This window comes from Scardinius erythrophthalmus, assembly GCF_964197995.2.
Source record: "Scardinius erythrophthalmus genome assembly, chromosome: 24".
NCBI classification, from domain to species: Eukaryota; Metazoa; Chordata; class Actinopteri; order Cypriniformes; family Leuciscidae; genus Scardinius; species Scardinius erythrophthalmus.
The window spans coordinates 26,790,057-26,814,097 of NC_138244.1; the positions used below are offsets into that span (position 1 = coordinate 26,790,057).

Sequence of the window (24,041 nt, forward strand, 5' to 3'; positions counted from 1 at the left end):
TGTTGGAGTGAGTTTCAAATGTAAGCAAGTTGGTGGTTCAGTGTTTAATGAGATTTACATAAGCTAGGAAATGCTGTAAGTTAATCAATTTACACAAGTAGCAAGGAAGAAAAAGACAACCTTATTTTCAGATTTTTAAACTAGTAACATATTGAATGAGATTGAATAGGGTATGAAACGTATTCAAGCCTAAATCTCTTCAAAAACTTGAAACCATAGTGTTGTCAGCGTTTATATTAATGTTTTCATCAAAATTCTCATAGAATCAAGGCTGTAGATACGTTAGATTAAAAGCTCTTTATCTGAGAAGATGGGTGGCTCTTAAAAGAGCCTTTGGGGTAGTTGAAGTCAGGCACGCCTCACTTTGAGCTGGTGTATTTGGTGACGGCCTTTGTGCCCTCGGACACGGCGTGTTTGGCCAGCTCTCCGGGCAGCAGCAGACGCACGGCGGTCTGGATCTCTCTAGAAGTGATGGTGGAGCGCTTGTTGTAGTGCGCGAGGCGAGACGACTCACCGGCGATGCGCTCGAAGATGTCGTTGACGAAAGAGTTCATGATGCCCATCGCCTTGGAGGAGATGCCGGTGTCAGGGTGAACCTGCTTCAGGACTTTGTACACATAGATAGCATAGCTCTCCTTCCTGGACTTTCTGCGCTTCTTTCCACCCTTACCGGCGGTCTTGGTGACGGCCTTCTTTGAGCCCTTCTTAGGCGCGGACTTTGCTGGTTCAGGCATGATGATGCGAGATCAAGAGACTGACAAAGTAATGTTCCCTCTTGTGTGACACAGAGGTATTTATTCACTGCCCTATGCTAATTTTCAAAGCGATACGGGAATTCTCTGATTGTCTGTTTTCATAGGCCAAACCCATAAACTCGTACTTCATTGGACAACTTCAAGCATCACGAGGGCCAATCACAGGAGGAAGAATAATAGTCCCGCCCACCACTACCCAAGTTTCCTTTGTTTCGTTTCCCGGTCTTTTATTCAATATTTTTGAGAAAATAAGCGGTTCTAATACTGTGCATCATCGAGTAATTTTAAAACCCCTTATAGATCCACTGAGTGAGTAAAAAAGAAAAAAAAAAACGGTGTAGGCCTACTTATGAAACTGTTGTTGAGATGTTTAAATGACAGAAAAAAAGCAAATATAAGCTCATTTGACAATTTGTGTAACATTTTATACATCCTCTCTTCTGCTAACTGTAGTATTATTTTGATCTAATCGCTTTTTTGTTAATTTCGTAAAATAAAACTCGTTCAAATGATTAACATGTGCAACACAAACAAATGTTTTAATTTGTAACTTAGGTGTTATCTGATAAATAACATGTTGACACGATTTATTACTGTGAAGCGTTGTTTGGTGGAATTCATCCTGTATTCAGTTAACGAAACATTTTATACTTTATTCTATGGTTGGCATGGTCAACACATTGCTTCTTTGTGTGTCAGGGTGTGTGGCTCTTAAAAGAGCCGTTGGGTTTGTGTGGTTTCTCCTGGTTTCAGGCGTTTATCCGCCAAAGCCGTACAGGGTGCGTCCCTGTCTCTTCAGCGCGTACACAACATCCATGGCGGTGACGGTCTTTCTCTTGGCGTGCTCGGTGTAGGTGACGGCATCGCGGATCACGTTCTCCAGAAACACCTTCAACACTCCGCGGGTCTCCTCGTAGATCAGACCGGAGATGCGCTTGACGCCGCCGCGGCGAGCCAGACGACGAATGGCGGGTTTGGTGATTCCCTGGATGTTATCGCGCAAAACTTTGCGGTGACGCTTAGCGCCTCCTTTCCCGAGTCCTTTACCGCCTTTACCTCTTCCAGACATGTTTCACTTTGACTACTTTCCGTCGATCAATGAAAGACAACAGAGAGATGCTCCGAGTGTTACAAGGAAGCCTTATACATTCGCTTACAGGACCTGACAGAAACCATGCAGCGCCGTGTCACATGACACACACCTCCCTCAAACTATAGCTAGGGCATGTGATTTAATCCCAACCCTGACCTTTGTTTCGTATAAAAAATTGTGAAATGTATTTCACACAGATCATATATTTTACAGTAGTAACTGGTTTATAATGAAAAGTGATTTTCAACAAACTCACCAAAGTGAATGATTTAATGACGATTGTTGAATTGATGATGAATTAATGACGATTGTTATTAGCAGCTTATTGCTTACTTTACTGAATAATATACTACTTTCCGCAAAGTCTGAATGTCCAGCACCAATGAAACACAGAACATTTGAACCAAGTCATATGAACATAGCTTATAACCCGCATTGACCTCGGACACTTGGTTTGATACCGTTTAAACTTTATGATATATCATAATCATATTTTGCCAGTTATTTATATCTTTTGCTACGTGTGTCAGTGGAAAATATCAGTTTACACTTTCAAACATTCCTTTTGCCATTAATTGCTATAATCCAGTGAGATGTTTGTAAAACAGCCGGTATGATCTGATCTCACCATCATCAAGTCTGTGATTACATGAAGAAACTGACTAAATATTTAATTTAATTGTATCAATCAATAAATTTCACTAGAAACAAACTTTGTTGTATTATTTTAATTTAATACTGTGAAGCTGCTTTGATACAATCTGTATTGTGAAAAGCGCTATACAAATATACTTGACTTAAATTCTGAAATTCTCTTAAAACATTGATTGATTCTTTAAAAAATTGATTCTTAAAACTGAATTCAGCTCAAGTAATTGCATGGATTTCACGCTATTGTTGCAGTTGATATTTAATGTTGTCTTTATATATTTCCGTCTTAAAGCATGACTTTTCAAATATTAGGAAATGATGGGCACTACTTTGGAGTTTTCTCTGAAAGCCTATCTCCTTATTTCCCTCCAGCTCACACTACATCTCAACCAAAAGCCTAAATCAACCACACCATGTGTTACAGGACAGAAAACGTCCAAAACACATGGCCAGCAAACTACAGCCAAGGTTTTTTATATTATTTATTTGCCATTTTCTAATGAAGGAACTCCCAATAATCAGACACATGGAATTGGCCGTGAAAAGGATACTTCCGTGTTCAGGGGCCCCGTGGAAGAGCTTATTTTCATCAAAATGGATGAGGACAACAGGGAAATGGCCCTCCGAAATCTCACGGAACAGTTGAAAGATTTCAAAGAGCCCTTTACATTTCCTTTTCATTTAGAGAAGACATAGAGTCTTTTTTTATAAGAATGCAATGAAACAATGGGACTGAAAAGTAAACTGTTCTTTTCAAGAGTGTTAAGTTGATAAATGTCCTATTTATTCTTATTCTTATTCTTCTTCTTCTTCTTATTATTATTATTATATAGCCTATTGCAATTGTACTTATTTACTTAGGCCCATCGCTCCTCCTGGAGCAGAGGCCATCGACAACAATTCTCCAGCGGGCACGGTCTTGGTCTGTCTTTTCTATTTGAGTCCAGGTGATACCACTCCTCTTCAGCTCTGTCTCAGTGTCTCACCTCCAGCTGTTCTTGGGCTGTCCTCTCTTTCTTCTTCCTTGAGGGTTCCAAGTGAGGGACTGGCATGTCACATTACTCATTGATTTGCGTAATGTGTGTCCAATCCAGCCCCACTTTCTCCTCCCTATCTACTGGGTGATGGCTTTCTTGATTGGCTCTTTGCCAGAGCTCCTCATTGTTGGTACGGTCAGGCCACCAGATCTTGAATATGCACCTTAGGCATCCATTGGTGAAAGTCTGGATCTTCTGCAGTGTGCGCTTGGTCATTCTCCATGTCTCCGACCCATATAGGAGAACAGACTTCACGTTGGAGTTGAAAATCCTCGTTTTGGTTGCTTCTCCTATTACAATTGAACTTGTGTATAATTCTGTCAGGACAGCCTAGCATGGATAAGAGCAGAGAGCATGAATGAATGCAGATATCATTAATTCAAGAATTTAAAGTACAACATGATCTGAGAATTTATTCTGATTCAGGGGGAATCAGAATGCCATACAGACTGGACGAGATGAGGAGCCGGGGATGGAGGAAATAATTCGCTCCTGAGAAACGCGATAGCTGCTGATAATGCTGAAGGAGCGTATACAGTGATAGGTGTCGTATTACTATAGGTAGACGTGGATCAGCTGAGAGTCACTGGTGAGAGCTTGACTAACGTGACCTACCAGAACTGACTTAATTTTTTGTTCTATTATTGTTTGTTGAAATGTCTTGGAAACATTACAATAAGGTTTAATTTGTTTACATTAGTTAATGCATTAAAAATAAATGAATTAACAATGAACAATATATTTTATTAGCCTTTGTTAATGAAAATGTTTCATGTTAGTTCAGTGTATTAATGTTAACACATAAACATTTTAATCTTAAAATGTATTAGTAAATGTTGAGATTAACTAAGATTAATAAATGTTGTATAAGTATTGCCCATTGTTAGTTCATGTTTCTTCATATTCACCCAACATTTTAATTATGTCATCATTTACTCACCCTCAAGTTGTTCTGACTAAACATGTATGAATTTCTTTCTTCTGTTGAACACAAAACAAGATATTTATAATAATGTCGGTAACCAAACAGTTGCTGGTCCATAGTTCCATAGTATGAAAAAAGTCAATGGGACCATAAACGGTTTGATAATATTTTTATTTCAAAAATCTATGTAGTGTGTGTGTGTGTGTGTGTGTGTGTGTGTGTGTGTGTGTGTGTGTGTAATGAAGAAGATCATACAGATTTAGTCAAAACTACTTGAGGGTGAGTAAATGTAAATAATAATGAATATTGGAAATTTAAAATTTATTTAGAATTTAAAATTAAAAAAAGTTTTGGCATCAAAAACGTTTTTAAGCAAATTTGGCATCAAATATCCATACTGTCTTTAAGTATTGGTTACAAAATTAACATGAAGTTAATGTTATCTCATAATAGCCTACAATAATAAAAAAAAAAAAATCATAAAAAAAGAGAGAAAAAAAGCTATGTTTCATTAGTTAACTGCATTGTTTAAATTGAATATCAATAAATAATCAGATCATGTATTTTTAGTCTAAGACCATCTCTAAACCATAAAGAGCTATGGCTTGCCTTCACTTCCTTCCTGAGCCGTATTTGTGTGTGTGTCTGTGTGTGTGCGCTGCAGCTTGATAAATCTCCTGTTTATTCTGACATGGGAGTTAATGAAATCAAATATCATGCTGCGTAGGACCGTGTTTTATATTCGTTATTTTCAGCGTTACATTAGAAATCCCCTCACTCAGTGTTAAAGTAGCTCTTAAAAGAGCCGTTGTGGGTTGAAGCAGACGCAGTTTAAGCACGCTCAAAATTAAATATATTTAAGCACATTAATGTAGCCTACAGAGTGTTATTTTAGGCAGAGAAGTTTTCCCAGTTTCGGTTCAGGGTTAAATAAAAGATGCGGTATGTTTGGTTTTACACGTGAGGCACAAAATGTCCTTGCTAATATAGTGAAACATTAGGGAAATTATGTTTCTCATATAATTACAGTGCGTCATGAGAGCCCCATTTCTTTTTCACAAGAGAATTGTAATATTTTCTTCTTTTCTTGTGTAAGACTTGTGCACCTTCTTTCAGTTTTGTTATGTGCACATCATGGGCACACCTAGACAAAACAAGGACTATGCCGATAGAGTCAAGACACACACACATTTGAATATCTGACCTCTCTTACTCTCTCTTACTTGTTATTATATTTATTAATATACCGTATGGGGTTGATCTTTCAGTATTATGATTGGATGGCCTGGGCATTCTGGATGATTCTGCTTTATCTTGTATAAATATGACCCTTCCTCCTTAATAAAGTTGAGAATGTGATGGTACTACACTTGTCTGTGTCTTGATCATTGATCTCGCACTGATGCCACACATCACAGGGGTTGAGGCCTGTTTCCATCTGATGACTGACAGATGCTTCGAGGCTGCAGAGAGTCTACCTGAAAAAGAATCTAACAGAAAAATATTGTCTTGGATTAGAATACCCTCATATTCCCTGATGTTTTCAATTTCAATAAACACATTTTAGGAATAAGCGAAAACTTCTAAACAACTGAGACCCAAAATGTTTTAACTTCATTAAAACATTCATTAAAACTTCACTCTTCAGCTCCAGTGTCCTCATAACTTCGTAATAATCCCAGTGTAAGCTACCCGTGTAATTTTGAACACCTTCATTATCTTGACCCGGAGTTGGGTTAGAGCTGAACTAGTATAGCCTGACCAAAACCTCAACATCTGTACAAATATATCAAACATATAGTGCAAATGATATGACTATTTTATGAATTGGTATTCAACAGTGGTTAAATCAAAATATAACAAACTTACAATAAGTGGCCTGCTCTTTATCATTTATTAATTTAGCAGATGATTTTATCCTAAGCGATTTATGGAGAAATACAACAAGCAGTTCATCTTAAGGAGGCAATGATATAAGAAATGCTTCCAACACAAAGTTTCAAACATTGTCCAGAAAAGTACAAGCTAGAACAAGGCAAATATGAAACAGTGGGGAAAAATAAGTTGTTTTTTGAGTCACTTGCTCTGCCTTGCTTAAATGGGCAGCTCATTCAGATGAGCTTTTACATGATCCTCATTCACATGATGAAAACTGAGATGAAGGACGAATAAGGAAAGACAAATATGACGATTTACATTTTTAGTTATGTGATATTTTATTTATGTACATCAGATTATGAAAATGCTATATATTTTTAATTAATAATAATACCAGTTATTACTTTACTGCCAGATCATCTGCTGGCCGGACATGAGTCACAGAGAGACTCGGAGCCTCCGGATGATGTTCGCGTGCTTCAAGCTGCCCAAATCAACATCTGTATGAAAGCCTCCTCACGGTTCTCACTGATGCTGATTTCAGTAAAGTCTATTTCAGACTGTTTGCTGAACACACAGATGAGGCGTCCAGGCTTTTATTAACCTTTCCACTTAAACGATCTGTCAAATGTACACGCGGCTTTCCCCCGTGTCTGATGCTCGCCTTGGATTTGATCTGACGAAAGCAACATAAACATTTACTGTCGCGTATTTTAGTCTCCAACGAAAGCTCAGAACCTCTGCTTAGTGTTCACTTTGTTTTGACTGCGCCAAACTATTTTACCACTCCAGTTTTGAACCAAGTGTAAGAGAAGAAAACACACGCGTGAGGGGCTCGTGGACGCGCACAGAAGGCCGAGCGGGCAGGTTGAGTCTATAAGGTTCTCATGTGCTGTTTAAGAGCGCAGCGCCGCGCGAGCGCGCTATTCATTGCTGAAAACAGAGACAGCGTTTGAAAGACTGTTGATCCGATCAGACAGAAATGGCAGAAACCGCCCCAGCACCCGCTGCTGCCGCCCCGGCTAAAGCGCCCAAGAAGAAGTCCGCTACGAAGGCCAAGAAAGCAGGTCCAGGCGTCGGCGAGCTCATCGTCAAAGCTGTGTCCGCATCCAAGGAGAGGAGCGGCGTGTCCCTCGCCGCGCTGAAGAAAGCGCTCGCTGCCAGCGGCTACGACGTGGAGAAGAACAACTCCCGCGTCAAGATCGCCATCAAGAGCCTGGTGACTAAAGGCACCCTGGTGCAGGTCAAAGGGACCGGCGCCTCGGGCTCATTCAAGCTCAACAAGCAGCAAGCCGAGACCAAGAAGAAGGCAGCTCCTAAAGTGAAGAAGTCCGCGGCCAAGAAACCCGCTGCTGCCAAGAAGCCCAAGAGCGCAGCGGCTAAGAAGCCCGCCGCCAAGAAGTCTCCTAAGAAGGCCAAGAAACCCGCAGCCAAAGCCGCTAAGAAGGTGACAAAGAGCCCCAAGAAGGCGACGAAGAGCCCCAAGAAGGCGAAGAAGCCAGCAGCCGCTAAGAAAGCAGCCAAGAGCCCTAAAAAGGCAAAGGTTGTTAAACCTAAAGCGGCAAAGCCCAAAAAGGCAGCGCCCAAAAAGAAATAAAGTCCAATGTTTGTTTCTCAACGGCTCTTTTAAGAGCCACCCACTAACTCTGAATTAGAGCAAAACATATATCGATTATTTGTTACTTTTCAAAGAAAATAGATGAGATGTGACTTTTGTCCTCTTCACACGCAACCTAAACAAACAATTCAAAACACCCCAGTTAAAAAAAAAAAAAAAAATCATTCTGTGAGTGAAATTGTGTATTTTAATCATTGTTTAGATGTACGTGTTTTATTGTATTGCAAAAGCTTCAGACAGTGATCAGTCTAAATATGTTTTAGACAGGCAGAATATACACAGGACCAGAGCCATAGAGAGAAAGATATTGATTCATAGATACTTCTCTCTATGGCTCTGCACAGGACACTATGCTGGATAATTGTGACAATACAAACAACCCACACCCAACCAATTAGTTATAAAACTCCAATATTACAATAGGAACATAATACTGTACAGTATCAGACAGTCATTGTACCCAGAATATACAGTGTGTAAACAGGTGTAGTACCTTTAGTAGTAACAGCATACAATATCCTTTTTTGTACTTATTTAAATTTTATATAACGTACATTTATATGGTTTCATCTCTTCTGTTTTATTAAGACTTAAGTCTTAAAGGACTTAATACGTGTGTGCATAGTAATCCCCGCCAGGAAAGGGGGTTGGGCTTTGGAGGGAAGTTCAGTGATTGGTTTGAATATTTACACACTCTAAACCAATGGGCGACTGCCACTTTCGTTTATATGCAGTGTGTGGAAAGTAAACACGCTAGAATCATTCTATCACTTCTGACTGAGGTGTTTGGAGTAATCGATCTGAAAAAATAATAATGAGCGGAAGAGGCAAAACCGGCGGTAAAGCCAGAGCCAAGGCTAAGACTCGCTCCTCCAGGGCGGGACTGCAGTTCCCCGTCGGCCGTGTTCACAGGCTTCTGCGCAAAGGAAACTACGCCGAGCGCGTCGGTGCCGGTGCCCCTGTTTATCTGGCGGCGGTGCTCGAGTACCTCACCGCTGAGATCCTGGAGCTGGCTGGAAACGCCGCTCGGGACAACAAGAAGACCCGCATCATCCCCCGTCACCTGCAGCTGGCGGTGCGCAACGACGAGGAGCTCAACAAACTCCTGGGCCGAGTGACCATCGCTCAGGGCGGCGTGCTGCCCAACATCCAGGCCGTGCTGTTGCCCAAGAAGACCGAGAAACCCGCCAAATCCAAATAAACAGATTGAAGACTGGGTTACTGAAACAACGGCTCTTTTAAGAGCCACCCATTTTATCTGACAACGAGCGCTTTTCTTTGTTTATATTTACAAATACCATGAACTCACTTGGTGAAGTGGGAAAATGACCCATCAAATCTATAATATGTATGATTTCTCTACATCGACGATTACATGTATAATCGTAGTTGTGCGCATGCTTGTTATAAGCGCATTATGATCCCCTGACGTGTATTTGCTACCCAATATCTCACCTAATATTAAAATATAGTTGTCTACAAAGTCTTGATAGTTTATTGCATATATATATATATATATATTATCTCAAATAAATAAATCCATTTGCATATCAGCTCCACATTGGTCATCAATATTACTCTGGGTCTTTTGCCCTTTATGCTGATTTACGGAACGTTCCCCTGTTTTATGGGGCGGATGGAAACCCTATTAAGTCTCGCTGCAGTGCTTTTACACAGACTGTAATGTGACTGTGTTCTAATCCAAAATCTGCATAACCACTGGGAATTAAGGCGAGTATTTCAGAACACACAAATACAACAATGTGAGTATAAAGACCAGGGATCTTATGTACACTGTTTTATGAGCAAAGTAGGCAACGGAACATAGAAAGCATCTCGAGCGGGAAACCCTCCGCTTGTTTGAAAAGAGGAAACGCACAGTCATTGGCTGGCACTCATGCGCAGAAATCACGTATTAACTTACCAATCACAAGGCCTGCATCATCGCGTCACTATGAGCTCGTGGCGGTTCGATGCTTTAAAAGCGGGTGTTTAACGTAGAGCAGCATTTCCTTCCAGCTCAAGCAGGACAGAGAGAAAGACTGCAGCAATGGCCAGAACCAAGCAGACCGCTCGTAAATCCACCGGTGGTAAAGCCCCGAGGAAGCAGCTCGCTACTAAAGCCGCCCGTAAGAGCGCTCCGGCCACCGGCGGCGTCAAGAAGCCTCATCGCTACCGGCCCGGGACCGTGGCTCTGCGGGAGATCCGCCGCTATCAGAAGTCCACCGAGCTGCTGATCCGCAAACTGCCCTTCCAGCGGCTGGTGAGAGAAATCGCTCAGGACTTCAAGACGGACCTGCGCTTCCAGAGCTCCGCTGTCATGGCCCTGCAGGAGTCCAGCGAGGCTTATTTGGTCGGTCTGTTCGAGGACACCAACCTGTGCGCTATCCACGCCAAGAGGGTCACCATCATGCCCAAAGATATTCAGCTGGCCCGCCGCATCCGCGGAGAGCGCGCTTAAACCCGCGTCTTCCTCAACCCACAACGGCTCTTTTAAGAGCCACTTCAGTTTAAACTGAACGAGGGAATTTCTAGTGTAACATTGAAAATAACAAATATTAAACATCCGGGTCCTACGCAGTATGATATTTGATTACATTAACTTCCAGGTCTGAATAATCAGAAAAGCTAGTATATCAAGCTGCAACACACACACACACACACACACACACACACACACACACACACGAGCAACGTGTACTTCTCATTCAAAAAGAAACTGGTAACACTACAATAAGGTTTGTTAACATTATTCTTTACAGGGATAGTTCACCCAAAATTTAAAATTCTGTCAGTATATACTCAGTTTCAAGTTGTTCTGACTAAACATGTATGGATGGATTTCTTTGTTGAACACAAATTTATTTGATAGAATTATGGTTACCAAACCATACCAAGCATGTGTCCTAACATGTGCTAATGTCTCCTGCCAACAACTTTAAGCACATGACTAATAGATTTTAATTTTGTTAAATGTCATATGATAATACTGAACTCTCTCTCTCTCTCTCTCTCTCTCTCTCTCTCTCTCTCTCTCTCTCTCTATATATATATATATATATGGGCGTTTCTTCAACTAGGGGCACTTTTAGGCTTGTGAAGTTGAATAAAAAAAAAACTTGTTCAAAAGTCACGTAGCACAGTCTCATAAGTTTAAATAATTTGTCTAGTTTTAAGGTCTGTAAGAGGAAAAACTTCGATTACAAGAGAAATTGTAAATATTTTACATTTTTTCAGACCTGCAATGAACAAATGTCATTTCCACCACATCTCTATATACAGCTGTTATTTAAAAACAGAATAACTTACGCCACTCAAGAATAGTCTAAGATCATTTTTTGTAACTAGTTTTATCAGTTTTTCCACAATGTACAATAATTATACATTTGTCAATGAGATAAATTAACTGCCCTAAGGACCAAATGGTGAACTGTACACCTGTCACACTCTGAAATTTAATATTGGTTTGGGCAAGAGCTTATTAGAAAATAAATAACTTGAATTTTTATATTAAGTAGAGCATGATCTCGTAAATTGTGGATACATTTTTAATGTGTGATGAGAACTTTTTAAATGTTTTTTAAAAATGTGTGTGGTGATGGAAATGACAGGGTGGTGGTGGAAATGACAATGAATTAACGTGAATGTAGAGAAACAGTAATATTTAGAGAAATATTTATTTGAAAAACTCTTAAACTCATCACACTCAGTAAACTCAATTCACAAAGTCAATCTACTCTTGCAATCCTTATCAATTGTACTTTGTAATCATAAATGTCATTTCCACCACATGCTGTTATTTCTACCACAGAGGGCAGTGTGGAGGAAATGACATTTCTGTATTTTTTTTTGTGAAAAAATGGAAGATAGCTTCACTGATCAGCTTTGAATTAATACTCAGCATTTCATGCATGCAAAATACTCTTATTTAACTTAAAAAAAAAATAATAATACTTTTTACAAACACCCTTGAAGGTACAGCATGTTTCCACCACATGCTGTCATTGACATTTTTGTAGTTTTTTTGTGAAAAAATGGAAGATAGCTTCACTGATTAGCTTTGAATTAATACTTAGCATTTTAATACTTAGCATTTCATTTCAAAAAATATGACCAAAGTACATAAAAGTGCCCATAGTCTAAGAATCACCCATATATATATATATATATATATATATATATATATATATATATATATATATATATATATATATATATTATGCAATTTTCTCATCTATCTATCCATCTCTTTACTTCACTTTACTTATTAAATGTGCTATTTATTTATTTCAGTTTATAATGAAGTTAACAATAATTACTTTCCAATTTCCTATAATTTATGTAATTTTGTCATCATTGTATTTGATTATTTGAGCAGTACTGCTGCATAGGAATGCTTTTGTCCCTTTTGAAACTGAGCCAGACAATGTTTACTTATTTGTTAATGGAATAAAACACCCAATTCAACAATTTAACCCAGTCTTTAAACTAATTACTGGAGGTTTGTCATTTGTTTAATGCATTAACACCATAGACCTAGTCTATGTGTTTATGACCAGATATTAAACCCATTTTTAATTGACTTTTCTTTCTTTTTTTTTACATAATTAACATTTATTGTTTAATATCCCTACGCATACCATACATATTCATAAGTGTCATCTCTGGGAGGGAAATGGGATTACATGGGTAAATAATTTTACTTTGATATTGTGATATGTCCCTCTTCGTTTAATTTGGTAAACTTTCAGAAAATCACTTTTCATTATCAACCAGTACTACTGTAATATTTGTTAAATACATTTTATTAAACTTGAATTTTATTATGAAAAAAAAAGGTCAGGGTTGGGATTACAGATTGTATACAATATATTGCCAACGGAGGAAAACCCGCATCCTACTTTGTGGTTGGGCTACGAAAGACCACCAGAAAAGAGAAGTCGGCTCCTCAAAAGAATTGACCTGAAAAAAACCTGTCCTGGAGTAACATTACCCCCAACACTGCACGTTTTTTTGTCTCCCTAATCAAACACACCTGATTCAACTCATCAGCTCATTATCACATGGGTTAATCATAGACTGTAAAAAATAGGGGTTAATGAGCTGATGAGTTGAATCAGGTGTGTTTGATTAGGGAGACAAAGAAAACGTGTAGTGTTGGTGGTCCTCCAGGACAGGTTTGAGAACCACTGATTTACATGCCTCAATTTTAGGACACTTAGACATGTCATACATGCAGCATATTTTGCATATTACTTTTTTTTGCATTACATAAAACAAATATTGATGACTTTGGTTTTAATTTATACCTTAATATAAAAACTTATAATAAGAGATGAAATCTATCAAAATATAAATATATGAAATATATCAAAAACTCCATTGAATTTGTTTTACTCAAGTCTAGATTATATAAAATTGAAATGAAAAGAATGTTTTTCTAATCAGTTTCCACACTCGCCTGTTTAAGGATTCAAATTTACACAGTCAGTAAAGAGTACCCAGCAAACATTGGTCCGACGGCAACGTCTTGTCCCTGGCCAAAAATAGTCGCGGTATGACGGCATAAATCGGTAAAAATATGTAACACAGAACATTTCCCAAAAATGCATTCAGATACATTTGTACATGTCTACAGCTCTCTGGGGTTGCATGTATAATTGTTATTTTGACTTTTAGCTACGTGTAGTTCAATATATAGTGTATTGGGTGAGAGGACCTCACCTGGCGACGTCTTTTACACGTGCATTTATAGTCCATCATGACCCTCCATCATGAAATCCTTGTGAAATATGCAAAAGCTGTGCTTAATCCTTGCATGGTTAATACTGCAAAAATTAATTTAATTGCCCAAGTAGTTTTTAAGAGGTTGTGAAGACGTCCACTGACGTCCTTTACACGTCAAGGCTGTGAATACACGTCCACTGACGTCCTTTACACGTCAAGGCTGTGAATACACGTCCACTGACGTCCTTTACACGTCTAGTCAAGCAAGACAGAAAAAAAAAACAGGAATTATCTTTATGAAATACACGAATTGTATACAAAGTAAATATATTTACTTTATCTTGTTTAAATAAATTATAATCACACAGTTCCCAGTGTGGTTAAGTGAATGCAAAGCCTCTGCATTTTAGTCATTATTTCAACCTGTAGCCTACCTGATACGTTGTGTTTTTTTTTTTTTTATTCAATGTATGCATATACATGTAAAACAGAAATATATCTGGTCACCTTTTATGTCTGAGTTGGATGTAATTGCCAAAACTGTGCTGCCAAGATGTAACAAAAGATCTCCCGACATTACCAAATCCCGCGATAGGTTAGATTATCTCACGAGATGTTAACGCGTTTTCCCCATAGACTCACTCCGGAGAACGTACTCGGTTACTAATGTAACCTCGGTTCTCTCTAGAAGAGGGAACGAGTATTGCGTAAGTAGCTTACGCATCGGGAAAGTCTTCTTTCTTCGAGATCTGAAGCCAAAAAATTATCCTTAATTTTGTATTCATTGTCAACGCAGTGCAGCAGCCGACAGACCTAGGCAGGCTAAATAAGCGTGCTCATTGGCTGCTCGGCTGCAACTGCTTAAGCCTATCGGTGAGCGCTCTGAACGCGGCAACCAATGAGGGCGCTTCGCGCCCTCCACACCCTTCTAACCGTCAGAATGGGCGTGGCCAGCGTGTATATATTCAGCGCTCACAGGCTAAAATTCTGGTTTTCGCAGTCTGAAGCGCAAAAGCTCGTGGCGCGACACGGCAGGTTACGCAATACTCGTTCCCTCTTCTAGAGAGAACCGAGGTTACATTAGTAACCGAGTACGTTCTCTTACGAGAGGTTCTCTCGTATTGCGTAAGTAGCTTACGCATCGGGAACCCTTTGTCAACGCCGTTTGCGCCGAGCATCCAGCCCATGAATCCCAGGGGAACCGGGGAAAACACTCTGCTGGGAAATGTGGCCGGTCGGAGAGACGGGCCAGCGCAGTACATGCACTTCATGCAGCATATGAAATAGAGCGGCGCGGCCGGTCTATAAACATAGCAGTACAAACAGTAGGGCCGGCGGAGCGAGCCCATACAGCACATAAGCACTCATAAGGGTAGGAGAAAACGACATAGTCGGTCTCACATGAAGAGAAAAATTCCCACGCGGCAGAGAATAATGCGGGCGGCCAGCAGCGCGGGCCAGCACCGATAACAGCGCGTAACGGGAAATAGGAAACAGAACGGATCAGCCGGTCTGAGTCAAACACTTCACCCTGAGTAGTTACCAGAATAGCGCCAGCATATGAACGTAGTCTGCACACGGGAGCTGGGCAGAGCATACATGTCACTTATACTGACAATATTTTTGCCTGTAGGGCAGGAACTTCCAGGTTATAAAACCTCACGAATGTTGACGGGGAGGCCCAGCTCGCCGCCATACAAATGTCGTGGATAGAAATTCCGCTGGACCAGGCCCACGACGAGGCCATGCCTCTAGTGGAATGGGCTCTGATGCCCAGAGGGCACTGCAGGTGTTTGGAGGCATAAGCTGCTGCTATCGCGTCCACTATCCACCTGGACAAGCTCTGCTTCGAGGCGGCAAGACCTTTGGTGCGTCCGCCGAAGGAAACAAAGAGCTGCTTTGAACGCCTGAAAGCGGCGGAGCGCGTGATGTAAACTCTCAGCGCCCGGACAGGGCATAGGAGGTTATCACTGTCCCCACTATCGGATGCTGGCAGAGCCGAGAGGGAAATAACTTGTGCCCTAAACAGGGTTCCAATCGCTTTGGGGATGTAACCGTGCCTCGGTCTGAGAATGACTTTCGAGTCATTCGGCCCGAACTCGAGACATGCAGGGCTAACAGATAGCGCGTGCAAATCACCCAATCGTTTGACTGAAGACAGAGCTATCAGAAAAACGGTTTTAAGCGACAGATACTTTAGATCCACGGATTCAAGCGGTTCAAAGGGAAAAGCCTTTAGGGCCGCCAGGACCAAGGACAGATCCCACGAGGGAACCGAGGGGGGCCGCGGGGGATTCATCCGTCTAGCTCCTCTGAGGAAGCGGATAATGAGCTCATTCCTTCCCATTGCCCGGCCGCGCGTCGTCTCAGCGAACGCTGTAATAGCGGCCACATATACTTTGAGCGTGGAAGGGGATCTGCCCTTTTCCAACAGCTCTTGTAAGAAGGAGAGCACCCGCGGGACCCCGCATGCGCGCGGATCCAGGTTTTGAGTAGCGCACCATTTAGAAAACACCGACCATTTAGACGCATAGAGCCGTCTCGTGGAGGGGGCTCTCGACTGTGTGATCGTGTTCACGACCCCTTCTGACAGGTCAACGGGTATCCGTTGATCACCCATGCATGCAGCGACCAGCGCTCTGGATGGGGATGCCAGATCGATCCAGCGGCTTGGGAGAGGATCCTTTCTCACCGGGATCGGCCACGGGGGTGAGTGCGACAGCCTCACTAGCTCTGGGTACCAAGTTTGGTTTTCCCATCGCGGGGCTATAAGCAGCACTGAGTGGTGCGTTTCTCTGATCCTCTAAATGACCTGTGGCAACAGGGAGATCGGAGGAAAAGCATACAGCGGGAGGCTGGGCCATGTCTGGGACAGCGCGTCTTCGCTCTTCAAATAAAACTTCAGGCATTGAGCATTGTCTTTCGACGCAAAGAGGTCGATTTCCGCTCTGCCGAATAGGCGCCAGAGAAACTGGACTGTCTGGAGGTGCAGAGACCATTCTCCCGGGGGAATGTTGTCCCTGGACAGTCTGTCTGGACCGACATTCAGGTGGCCCGGTACGTGCGCGGCTTTCAGCGAGCGCAGCGAGCGGTAAGCCCACACGAGAAGGCGTTCTGTCAGCCTGCACAGATTCCTGGATCTGACACCGCCCTGTCGGTTCACATAGGATACCACGGACATGTTGTCCGAGCGGACTAGCACATGGTGATCCCGTATGAATGGGAGGAAGCGCCTGAGCGCGTTCTCGACCGCTATCATCTCCAAACAGTTTATGTGGAGGCATTTTTCCCGGTCTGACCATAGGCCAAAAGCCGGTTTGCCCTCGAACAGAGCGCCCCAGCCTGAGGTGGAAGCGTCCGTCGAGATAATTTTGCGGTGTGAGATAGCTCCCATTGTCACTCCCCGCTGGTACCAGTCGGCCGCTAACCAGGGCTTCAGAGCTGAAACGCAGCTCTGAGTCACTCTGATGCGAATACCGCCGGAAGCCCATGCTCTGTGAGGCACTCGGGCATTCAGCCAGCATTGTAGCGGGCGCATTCGTAAAAGACCCAGCCGAAGCACTGCTGCGGCTGAGGCCATACAACCCAGTAGCCTCTGAAATGTTTTGAGAGGTACGGTGCTGCCCGGCCGGAAAGACGCGGCCAGGCGTCGAATGCAGCGTGCGCGCTGTGTCGACAGGCGGGCCGTGTACTGATATACCTGACCGTCGAAGGCAAATCTCAAGAATGGCCTGTGACGGGGTATTATCAGGATCTGAAAAGCACGCGTCTTTTAGATCGAGAGATATAAACCAGTCCCTCGGGCGAATTTGCGCGAGAATTTGTCTGGTTGTGAGCATTTTGAACGGTCTTCTCATAAGAGCCTCGTTCAAACGTCTCAGATCCAAAATTGGTCTGAGTGCTCCGTCCTTCTTGGGAACGAGGAAATAACGGCTGTAAAAGCCCGACTCGCTCATGGAAGGGGAAACCGGTTCCATAGCCCTTTTGCACAGAAGTGTAGCTATTTCTGCTCGAAGTAGATGTGCTACTTCCCCATTCACTCTGGTCTCGATACGCGCTTGAAAGCGCGGAGGGCGGCGAGCGAACTGCAGAGTATAACCCTGTTTTACTGTGCTTAGCACCCGTTCTGATGCGCCTGGAATAGTTTCCCACGCTTTTGCGTGTGCAGCCAGGGGCAGAATGGCCTCCGGGCTCCGATCGCCGCGCATCGCGGGCTCGAGAGCTCGAAACGGAGGGGCGGGCGCGGCGCGCGCGCTCTTGGTGCTTAGATACGGCAGATCGCACGCAGCGATAGCTGGCCGTTTTACACACAGTGTCCCGGTGGCTTTAGACGGGGAACATAAAGTGTGAGGCGCGACGCGCGCTGGCGGCGTCGGGGCGAAAATGTTCGTTAGTATGTGTGAGCGCTCGAGGGCGGGCACAGGAGTTACATTCAGGGGCGGGCGCGGCGCGCGCGCTCTTGGTGGTTAGATACGGCGGATCGCACGTAGCGATAGCTGGCCGTTTTACACACAGTGTCCCGGTGGCTTTGGACGGGGAACATATAGTGTGAGGCGCGAAAATGTATGTGTGAGCGCTCGAGGGCGGGCACAGGACTCACATTTAAAACATGACCGGTCGTGCAAGGCCGTGTGACAGAGCGGGCAGTGAGTAGGTGTGGGCACGGAGAAGTGGACACGTGACCTACTTTTAACACTAAAGCGGCTTTTGCCTGCTTCATGAGAGTGGGCTCTGTGAGAGGCACGGGATGTATAGTGCTTGTGTACAGGGGTGAGCACAGAACGTGGGCACATTCACTGTACTAGAAACACATACGGCGTCAGCCGTGCAACCAGACATTATGCTCTTTTGACATTTTCTGGGTTGCCGTGAGAACGGCGGATGCGCGCAGGCGAGCGAGTAGATACCGGCTCGTTGACTGCGGGGTAAACAGCTGCAGTAGCCGTGGCAACGGGGACTGACAGAGCGTTAAGCTTCGACGGTGGTCCAGCCGCAGGGCTGCGGGATTTAACCGTCTTTTCTTCTCTCGTGTTTAGACGCTCAAAAAATACTCGAGCACCCTGAGAAGGTGTGGTGCGAGGGGCGGGTTCGCTTTCTGTAAGTAAGAAAGACTGGCCGCGAGCTCGGAGAAGCAAGCAGCATAAATTTTATTTTCCCCGAGAGCTGGGATCGAACGCGGGTCTCTCGCATGAAAGCGTATGATTCTGCCACTGAGCCACAGGGGAATCACATAGGCTTTCAGTTAGCGCGAGCATATAAAAAGCGACCTCATGTGTCGCGTCGGCGTTCGTTTGCAGGCGAGCGTGTGTTTAAAACAGGCTCGTTTACTGCAATAGTAATATTTCCAGTCGCCTGAACTTAAGAGGGGACTGAGAAATGTGTGAGGATTGGCGGTTGTCCAGCCGTAGCGAGACTAACACACTCTCTTCTCTTTTCGCCGGTGAGTGAGGCGCGCACGCTGAACGCTGCTCGTGACCGTCCGCTTTGTCATCCCTTGAACGGCGCAATCTGCACGGCCCAACGAGGGAGAGAGCGGGCTTGTTTTCTGTATGTAAGAAAAACTGGCCGCGAGCTCGGAGAAGCGAACAGCATAAACTTTAACTGCCGCGAGAGCGGGGACCGAACCCGGGTCTCTAGCTTGACAGTCTAGGATTCCGCCACTGAGCCACAGGGGAGAATACATTAGTACGCGGTTAGCGTCATCATGTCTTGTGACAGCGTTTGCTTGCAGGCGAGCGTGTATTTATAACAGGCTCGTATACTGCAATAGTAACAATTCCAGTCGCCTGAACTTAAGAGGGGACTGAGAAATGTGTGAGAATGGAGGTTATAGTCCAGGCCACGGCGGGACGAAAACACTCTGTTCCCCTTTCACCAGTGACGCGCGAGGACGGAGTAGCTTTCTTGTAACGTAAAGAGAGCTCAGACCGTCCGCTCCTGCCATCCCTTGTGAGCGGCGCAGTTTGCGCGGCTCGAACAGAGGGAGAGGAAACTCGCTCCGAGACCGTCTGCTCCTGCCATCCCTCGTGAGCGGCGTATTGCACGGCTCGAACAGAGGGAGAGGAAACTCGCTCCGAGGCCGTCCGCTTCTGCCATCCCTCGTGAGCGGCTCAGTTTGCGCGGCTCGAACAGAGGGAGAGGAAACTCGCTCCGAGACCGTCCGCTTCTGCCATCCCTTGTGAGCGGCGTATTGCACGGCTCGAACAGAGGGAGAGTACGGGTATCTATCACATTCACCTCATCTCCTGACGCGGCGGCGGCGCGGGCAGAGCCGGCGGTTGAGCGGCCGGGAGGGAGAGGGCGAGAGAGAGCTCGAGGGAGAGGTTCCGGCGAGCTCCTCAGTCACAACAGTCTCCGGTGGTCGCTGCGAGCGGCGCTTCTTATTGCGCGGCCCGGCAGGGACAGGCGGAGCGACAGCTTGGTCGAAAGCTTCAAGTCGAGCCCGCAGGGTCGACATTGAAAGCTCTTCGCACTCGGAGAGTGCGGTGGCGGCGTGCCCGCGGCCCAGGCGGAGAGCGCAGAAAGGTGGCGGTCTCCGTTGCTGAGCGGGGCGCGGCACGAGCCGCAAAAACGAGGCGCTTTTACAAAAACGCCTCGTGCTCTTTTAGAGTACACACAGAAACAGTAATAATGTAAAGGATATGTCGCCGGATAGCGTAGCAGGCACGGATGGCTGAAGGCGGCGAAGACGGCCGGCTTCCTCAGGCGCTGTCCTAAGCTTGCTGGTCGCTGGTTTCAACGGCGGCGGCTCTCAAGATCCAGCGATGCGAAGAGCGTCGCTGAAGACAAGAAAATCAGAATTTTAGCCTGTGAGCGCTGAATATATACACGCTGGCCACGCCCATTCTGACGGTTAGAAGGGTGTGGAGGGCGCGAAGCGCCCTCATTGGTTGCCGCGTTCAGAGCGCTCACCGATAGGCTTAAGCAGTTGCAGCCGAGCAGCCAATGAGCACGCTTATTTAGCCTGCCTAGGTCTGTCGGCTGCTGCACTGCGTTGACAATGAATACAAAATTAAGGATAATTTTTTGGCTTCAGATCTCGAAGAAAGAAGACTTTCCCGATGCGTAAGCTACTTACGCAATACGAGAGAACCTCTCGTAAGAGAACACTGAAGTTTGAACAACCACGAAGAGAGGAGGAATTGAGGCCCATATTATTAGAAATCTACTGTTGGGTACGTACATTTTGTATTATTAGATTCACGTGCTAGAGTTTTACTTGTTTGACATGAATGAACCGAAAGAAATGATGCCCACATTGTCAACTGAAATTGGCTAACTGAGTTTGGCTAAAATTAGCTAGTAGGCTAAAAGTTAATTTGAACTTATACAACAGTATACCATAGTATAAAGTATGTTTAATGATACAGTCAAAGTTATTACTGTAAATTATTAATGTAGCCTTTTGAGAGTTTCTTTCAGAAAGTAAATTATCTGAAGTAGAATGAAATGTTTAGCTGGATTTGAATGTTTTCAGTAACTGCTTTAAAAATATTTTGTAATTTTAGAATTGCTAAACATGTCTATTCAGGGGACATCACAGCCCACCTGTCTTTATCAGAAATGTCCTGTTCACTTTCTCACTGTTACACCTAGTTAAGGGTCTTTCTCAAGGGCACCACAGTGGAATTGAAGAGGCAGGGGACAAATGCTGTTCCCCCCGCCCCCCCAACTGATCTAACACCAATTTAAAGCAGAACATCTTTTATACAATAAAATACAATGTAATGCATGTTGATTACTTTTTTCTAATGTTTCATTCATGATTCATTCATCTTGTTCCATGTTTTTTTTTAATTTAGCTGAAGACCATAAAAATATTTTGAAAATAAGTGCATGTCATTTACCTCAAATTTTTAATTTTCATTTATTTTAAAAATAAATATATTCTCTTCCCTTAGATGCTGTGAAGAGGTGGAGCCCACATGCTACAGACTCTGAAATTGATGCAGCAATGGCAGAACACCTGAAACACGCTCCAGGAAGAGCTGGGGGTTGTGGATACAAAAAATGAGCCAAACAATGTGTTTAAGGGATAGTTCACCCAAAAATGAAAATTGTCATCATTTACTCAACCTCATGTTTCAAACCTGTATACCTTTCTATGTTATGCTAAACACAAAGATGTTTGGAAGAATGTTTGTAACCAAGCAGATGTCGCTTCCCATTAACTACCATAATCATTTTTTCTCCAATAATGGTAGTCAGTGGATGCTCTATTTGCTTGGTTACAAACATTCTTCAAAATATCTTCTTTTGTGTTCAGCAGAAGAAAGAAACTCCTACAGGTTTGGAATTTGGTGAGTAAATTACATAATTTTCATTTTTGGGTGAACTATCTTTATATAATAATTCAGTATTTTGCAATTGGTATTTTAGTTTGGTTAACAAATCGAGAGCTTAGAATTATAAGATTCTATCTCCGTTTATTGTAGTTTATTGAGGATCAAAGTTTTTAAACTTGGTTTATGTTTTGTGAGATGGAACCTTTTTATTTTATTAATAACTACTCACAAAATATTTTTTTTAACAAAAATAGCACCACAATAAACACCTAATGGATCAGATTGTCAAAAACTCAATTTCGACCAAAAGTGGAGGTAGAACCTTATAATTCTAAGCTCACGAAATGTTAAACATTGAAAAAAATAAAGAGAAATTTTGGCTGTTCAAGATCAATAAAATGTGCTTAATCAGAACATGCTTCTTTTTTGCTTATGTCCACAAATAATGTGTTATTGTTTTTGATGTACACGTGATTAAAACGTTTTATTGACGTTCAGGTCTGACTGGACCAATTTTGGACCTTTTTAGAACCTTTGTCAAGATGTGTAAACCTTGATTGCCTTTCACGATGTTACACAATAGGTGTGTGATTATTTTATATGCAGGCTTATACACTTAAATTATGCAGCAACACATTAAAACACATATGACGACGCATTTAGACGTCCAGGGACGCGCAGAAGAGACGTGGAATTAACGGCCAGACGACGTCAAAGACGTCGGTTCAACTTCCATTTTGGAACTATTTTTCAACCATGACGGGACGTCTCTGTCGGACGTCTTTTCAACGGTCATTAAACGTCCAAATGTTTGCTGGGTATCAAACAAACCTGCATTTTTGCATTGCAGTTTTAAAATGTGTCTGTCTCCATTGTTTGTGTTTTCTTGATTCCCATTACTAAAAAGGTAAACAAATATACACTTAAAATACACAAACAAATACAGGCATAAACAGAAGATAAAATACATTTAATGAAACCTGAATTTTAATATGAAACAAAGGTCAGGGTTGTGATTCAATCACATGTGCTCTGGGGGAGGGGTGTGTCATGTGACGCGGCGCTGGTTTCTGTCAGGTCCTGTAAGCGAATGTAAAATGCTTTCTCCTAACACCCACAAACACAGTATCTATTCTTTGTCTTTCATTGATCGACTGAGGAAATCAGAGTGAAACATGTCTGGAAGAGGCAAAGGCGGTAAGGGACTCGGGAAAGGAGGCGCTAAGCGTCACCGTAAAGTTTTGCGCGATAACATCCAGGGAATCACCAAACCCGCCATTCGTCGTCTGGCTCGCCGCGGCGGCGTCAAGCGCATCTCCGGTCTGATCTACGAGGAGACCCGCGGAGTGTTGAAGGTGTTCCTGGAGAACGTGATCCGCGATGCCGTCACCTACACCGAGCACGCCAAGAGAAAGACCGTTACCGCCATGGATGTTGTGTACGCGCTGAAGAGACAGGGACGCACCCTGTACGGCTTCGGCGGATAAACGCCTGAAACCAGGAGAGACCACACAAACCCAACGGCTCTTTTAAGAGCCACACACTCTGACACATAAAGAGACAATGTGTTGATCATGTCGACATAGTTTAGTATAAAACGCTATATTTTATGAATCCAAAATGAACTTCAAACAACTCTCTTAAACGTTCACAATAAATAGAAACTTAATGTTTTCTTTAACAGATAACACTGAATTATTATTACACATTAATCAATTGAACAAATATTCGTTACAAAGCTAACAAAAAAATCGATTAGATCAAAATAATACCACAGTTAACAGAAGTGAACATGTTGATGAAATGTTATATGTTGTACACAAATGGTCAAATGAGCTTGTATTTGTTTTTTGTTTTCTGCCATTTAAACATTTCAATAAGAGTTTGAGGACACGCTGTCTTTCTTTTTCTAAACTCTCTCAACGGATTTATAAGGGGTTTAAAAATGACTCGATGATGCACAGTATTAGAACTGCTTATATTTCTCAAAAATTTTGAATAAAAGAGCGGGAAACGAAACAACGGAAATAGGGTAGTGGTGGGCGGGACTACAATTTATCCGCCTGTGATTG

At 43.1% G+C, this 24,041-nt stretch overlaps 6 protein-coding genes across 6 annotated transcripts; 4 read left to right on the forward strand and 2 right to left on the reverse strand.

Moving 5' to 3' along the window:
• Positions 1 to 290: 290 nt before the first annotated feature.
• On the reverse strand, positions 291 to 751 carry LOC308684819 (histone H2B). Its single transcript, XM_081356133.1, has one exon. The coding sequence runs from the start codon at positions 732 to 734 to the stop codon at positions 360 to 362; it is 375 nt and encodes a 124-aa protein (XP_081212259.1). The 5' UTR covers positions 735 to 751; the 3' UTR covers positions 291 to 359.
• A 743-nt stretch (positions 752 to 1,494) lies between these two features.
• On the reverse strand, positions 1,495 to 1,824 carry LOC308684820 (histone H4; the record flags this gene model as incomplete). The annotated part of the gene is made up of 1 exon (XM_081356134.1): positions 1,495 to 1,824. One exon carries the CDS (start codon positions 1,822 to 1,824, stop codon positions 1,513 to 1,515), a length of 312 nt encoding a protein of 103 aa, XP_081212260.1. The 3' UTR covers positions 1,495 to 1,512.
• Positions 1,825 to 7,321: 5,497 nt separating this feature from the next.
• On the forward strand, positions 7,322 to 7,936 carry LOC308684744 (histone H1-like; the record flags this gene model as incomplete). The annotated part of the gene is made up of 1 exon (XM_081356012.1): positions 7,322 to 7,936. One exon carries the CDS (start codon positions 7,322 to 7,324, stop codon positions 7,934 to 7,936), a length of 615 nt encoding a protein of 204 aa, XP_081212138.1.
• Positions 7,937 to 8,771: 835 nt separating this feature from the next.
• Positions 8,772 to 9,375, forward strand: LOC308684675 (histone H2A-like; the record flags this gene model as incomplete). The annotated part of the gene is made up of 1 exon (XM_081355922.1): positions 8,772 to 9,375. One exon carries the CDS (start codon positions 8,772 to 8,774, stop codon positions 9,156 to 9,158), a length of 387 nt encoding a protein of 128 aa, XP_081212048.1. The 3' UTR covers positions 9,159 to 9,375.
• A 632-nt stretch (positions 9,376 to 10,007) lies between these two features.
• Positions 10,008 to 10,418, forward strand: LOC308684705 (histone H3.2-like; the record flags this gene model as incomplete). Its single annotated transcript, XM_081355959.1, has 1 exon — positions 10,008 to 10,418. One exon carries the CDS (start codon positions 10,008 to 10,010, stop codon positions 10,416 to 10,418), a length of 411 nt encoding a protein of 136 aa, XP_081212085.1.
• A 12,726-nt stretch (positions 10,419 to 23,144) lies between these two features.
• On the forward strand, positions 23,145 to 23,456 carry LOC308684413 (histone H4; the record flags this gene model as incomplete). Its single annotated transcript, XM_081355615.1, has 1 exon — positions 23,145 to 23,456. The coding sequence occupies one exon, from the start codon at positions 23,145 to 23,147 to the stop codon at positions 23,454 to 23,456; it is 312 nt and encodes a 103-aa protein (XP_081211741.1).
• Positions 23,457 to 24,041: the final 585 nt, after the last annotated feature.

Coding starts and splice junctions, on each gene's coding strand:
- LOC308684819 (XM_081356133.1), bottom strand. CDS start 734: ATGCCTGAACCAGCAAAGTCCGCGCCTAAGAAGGGCTCAAAGAAGGCC.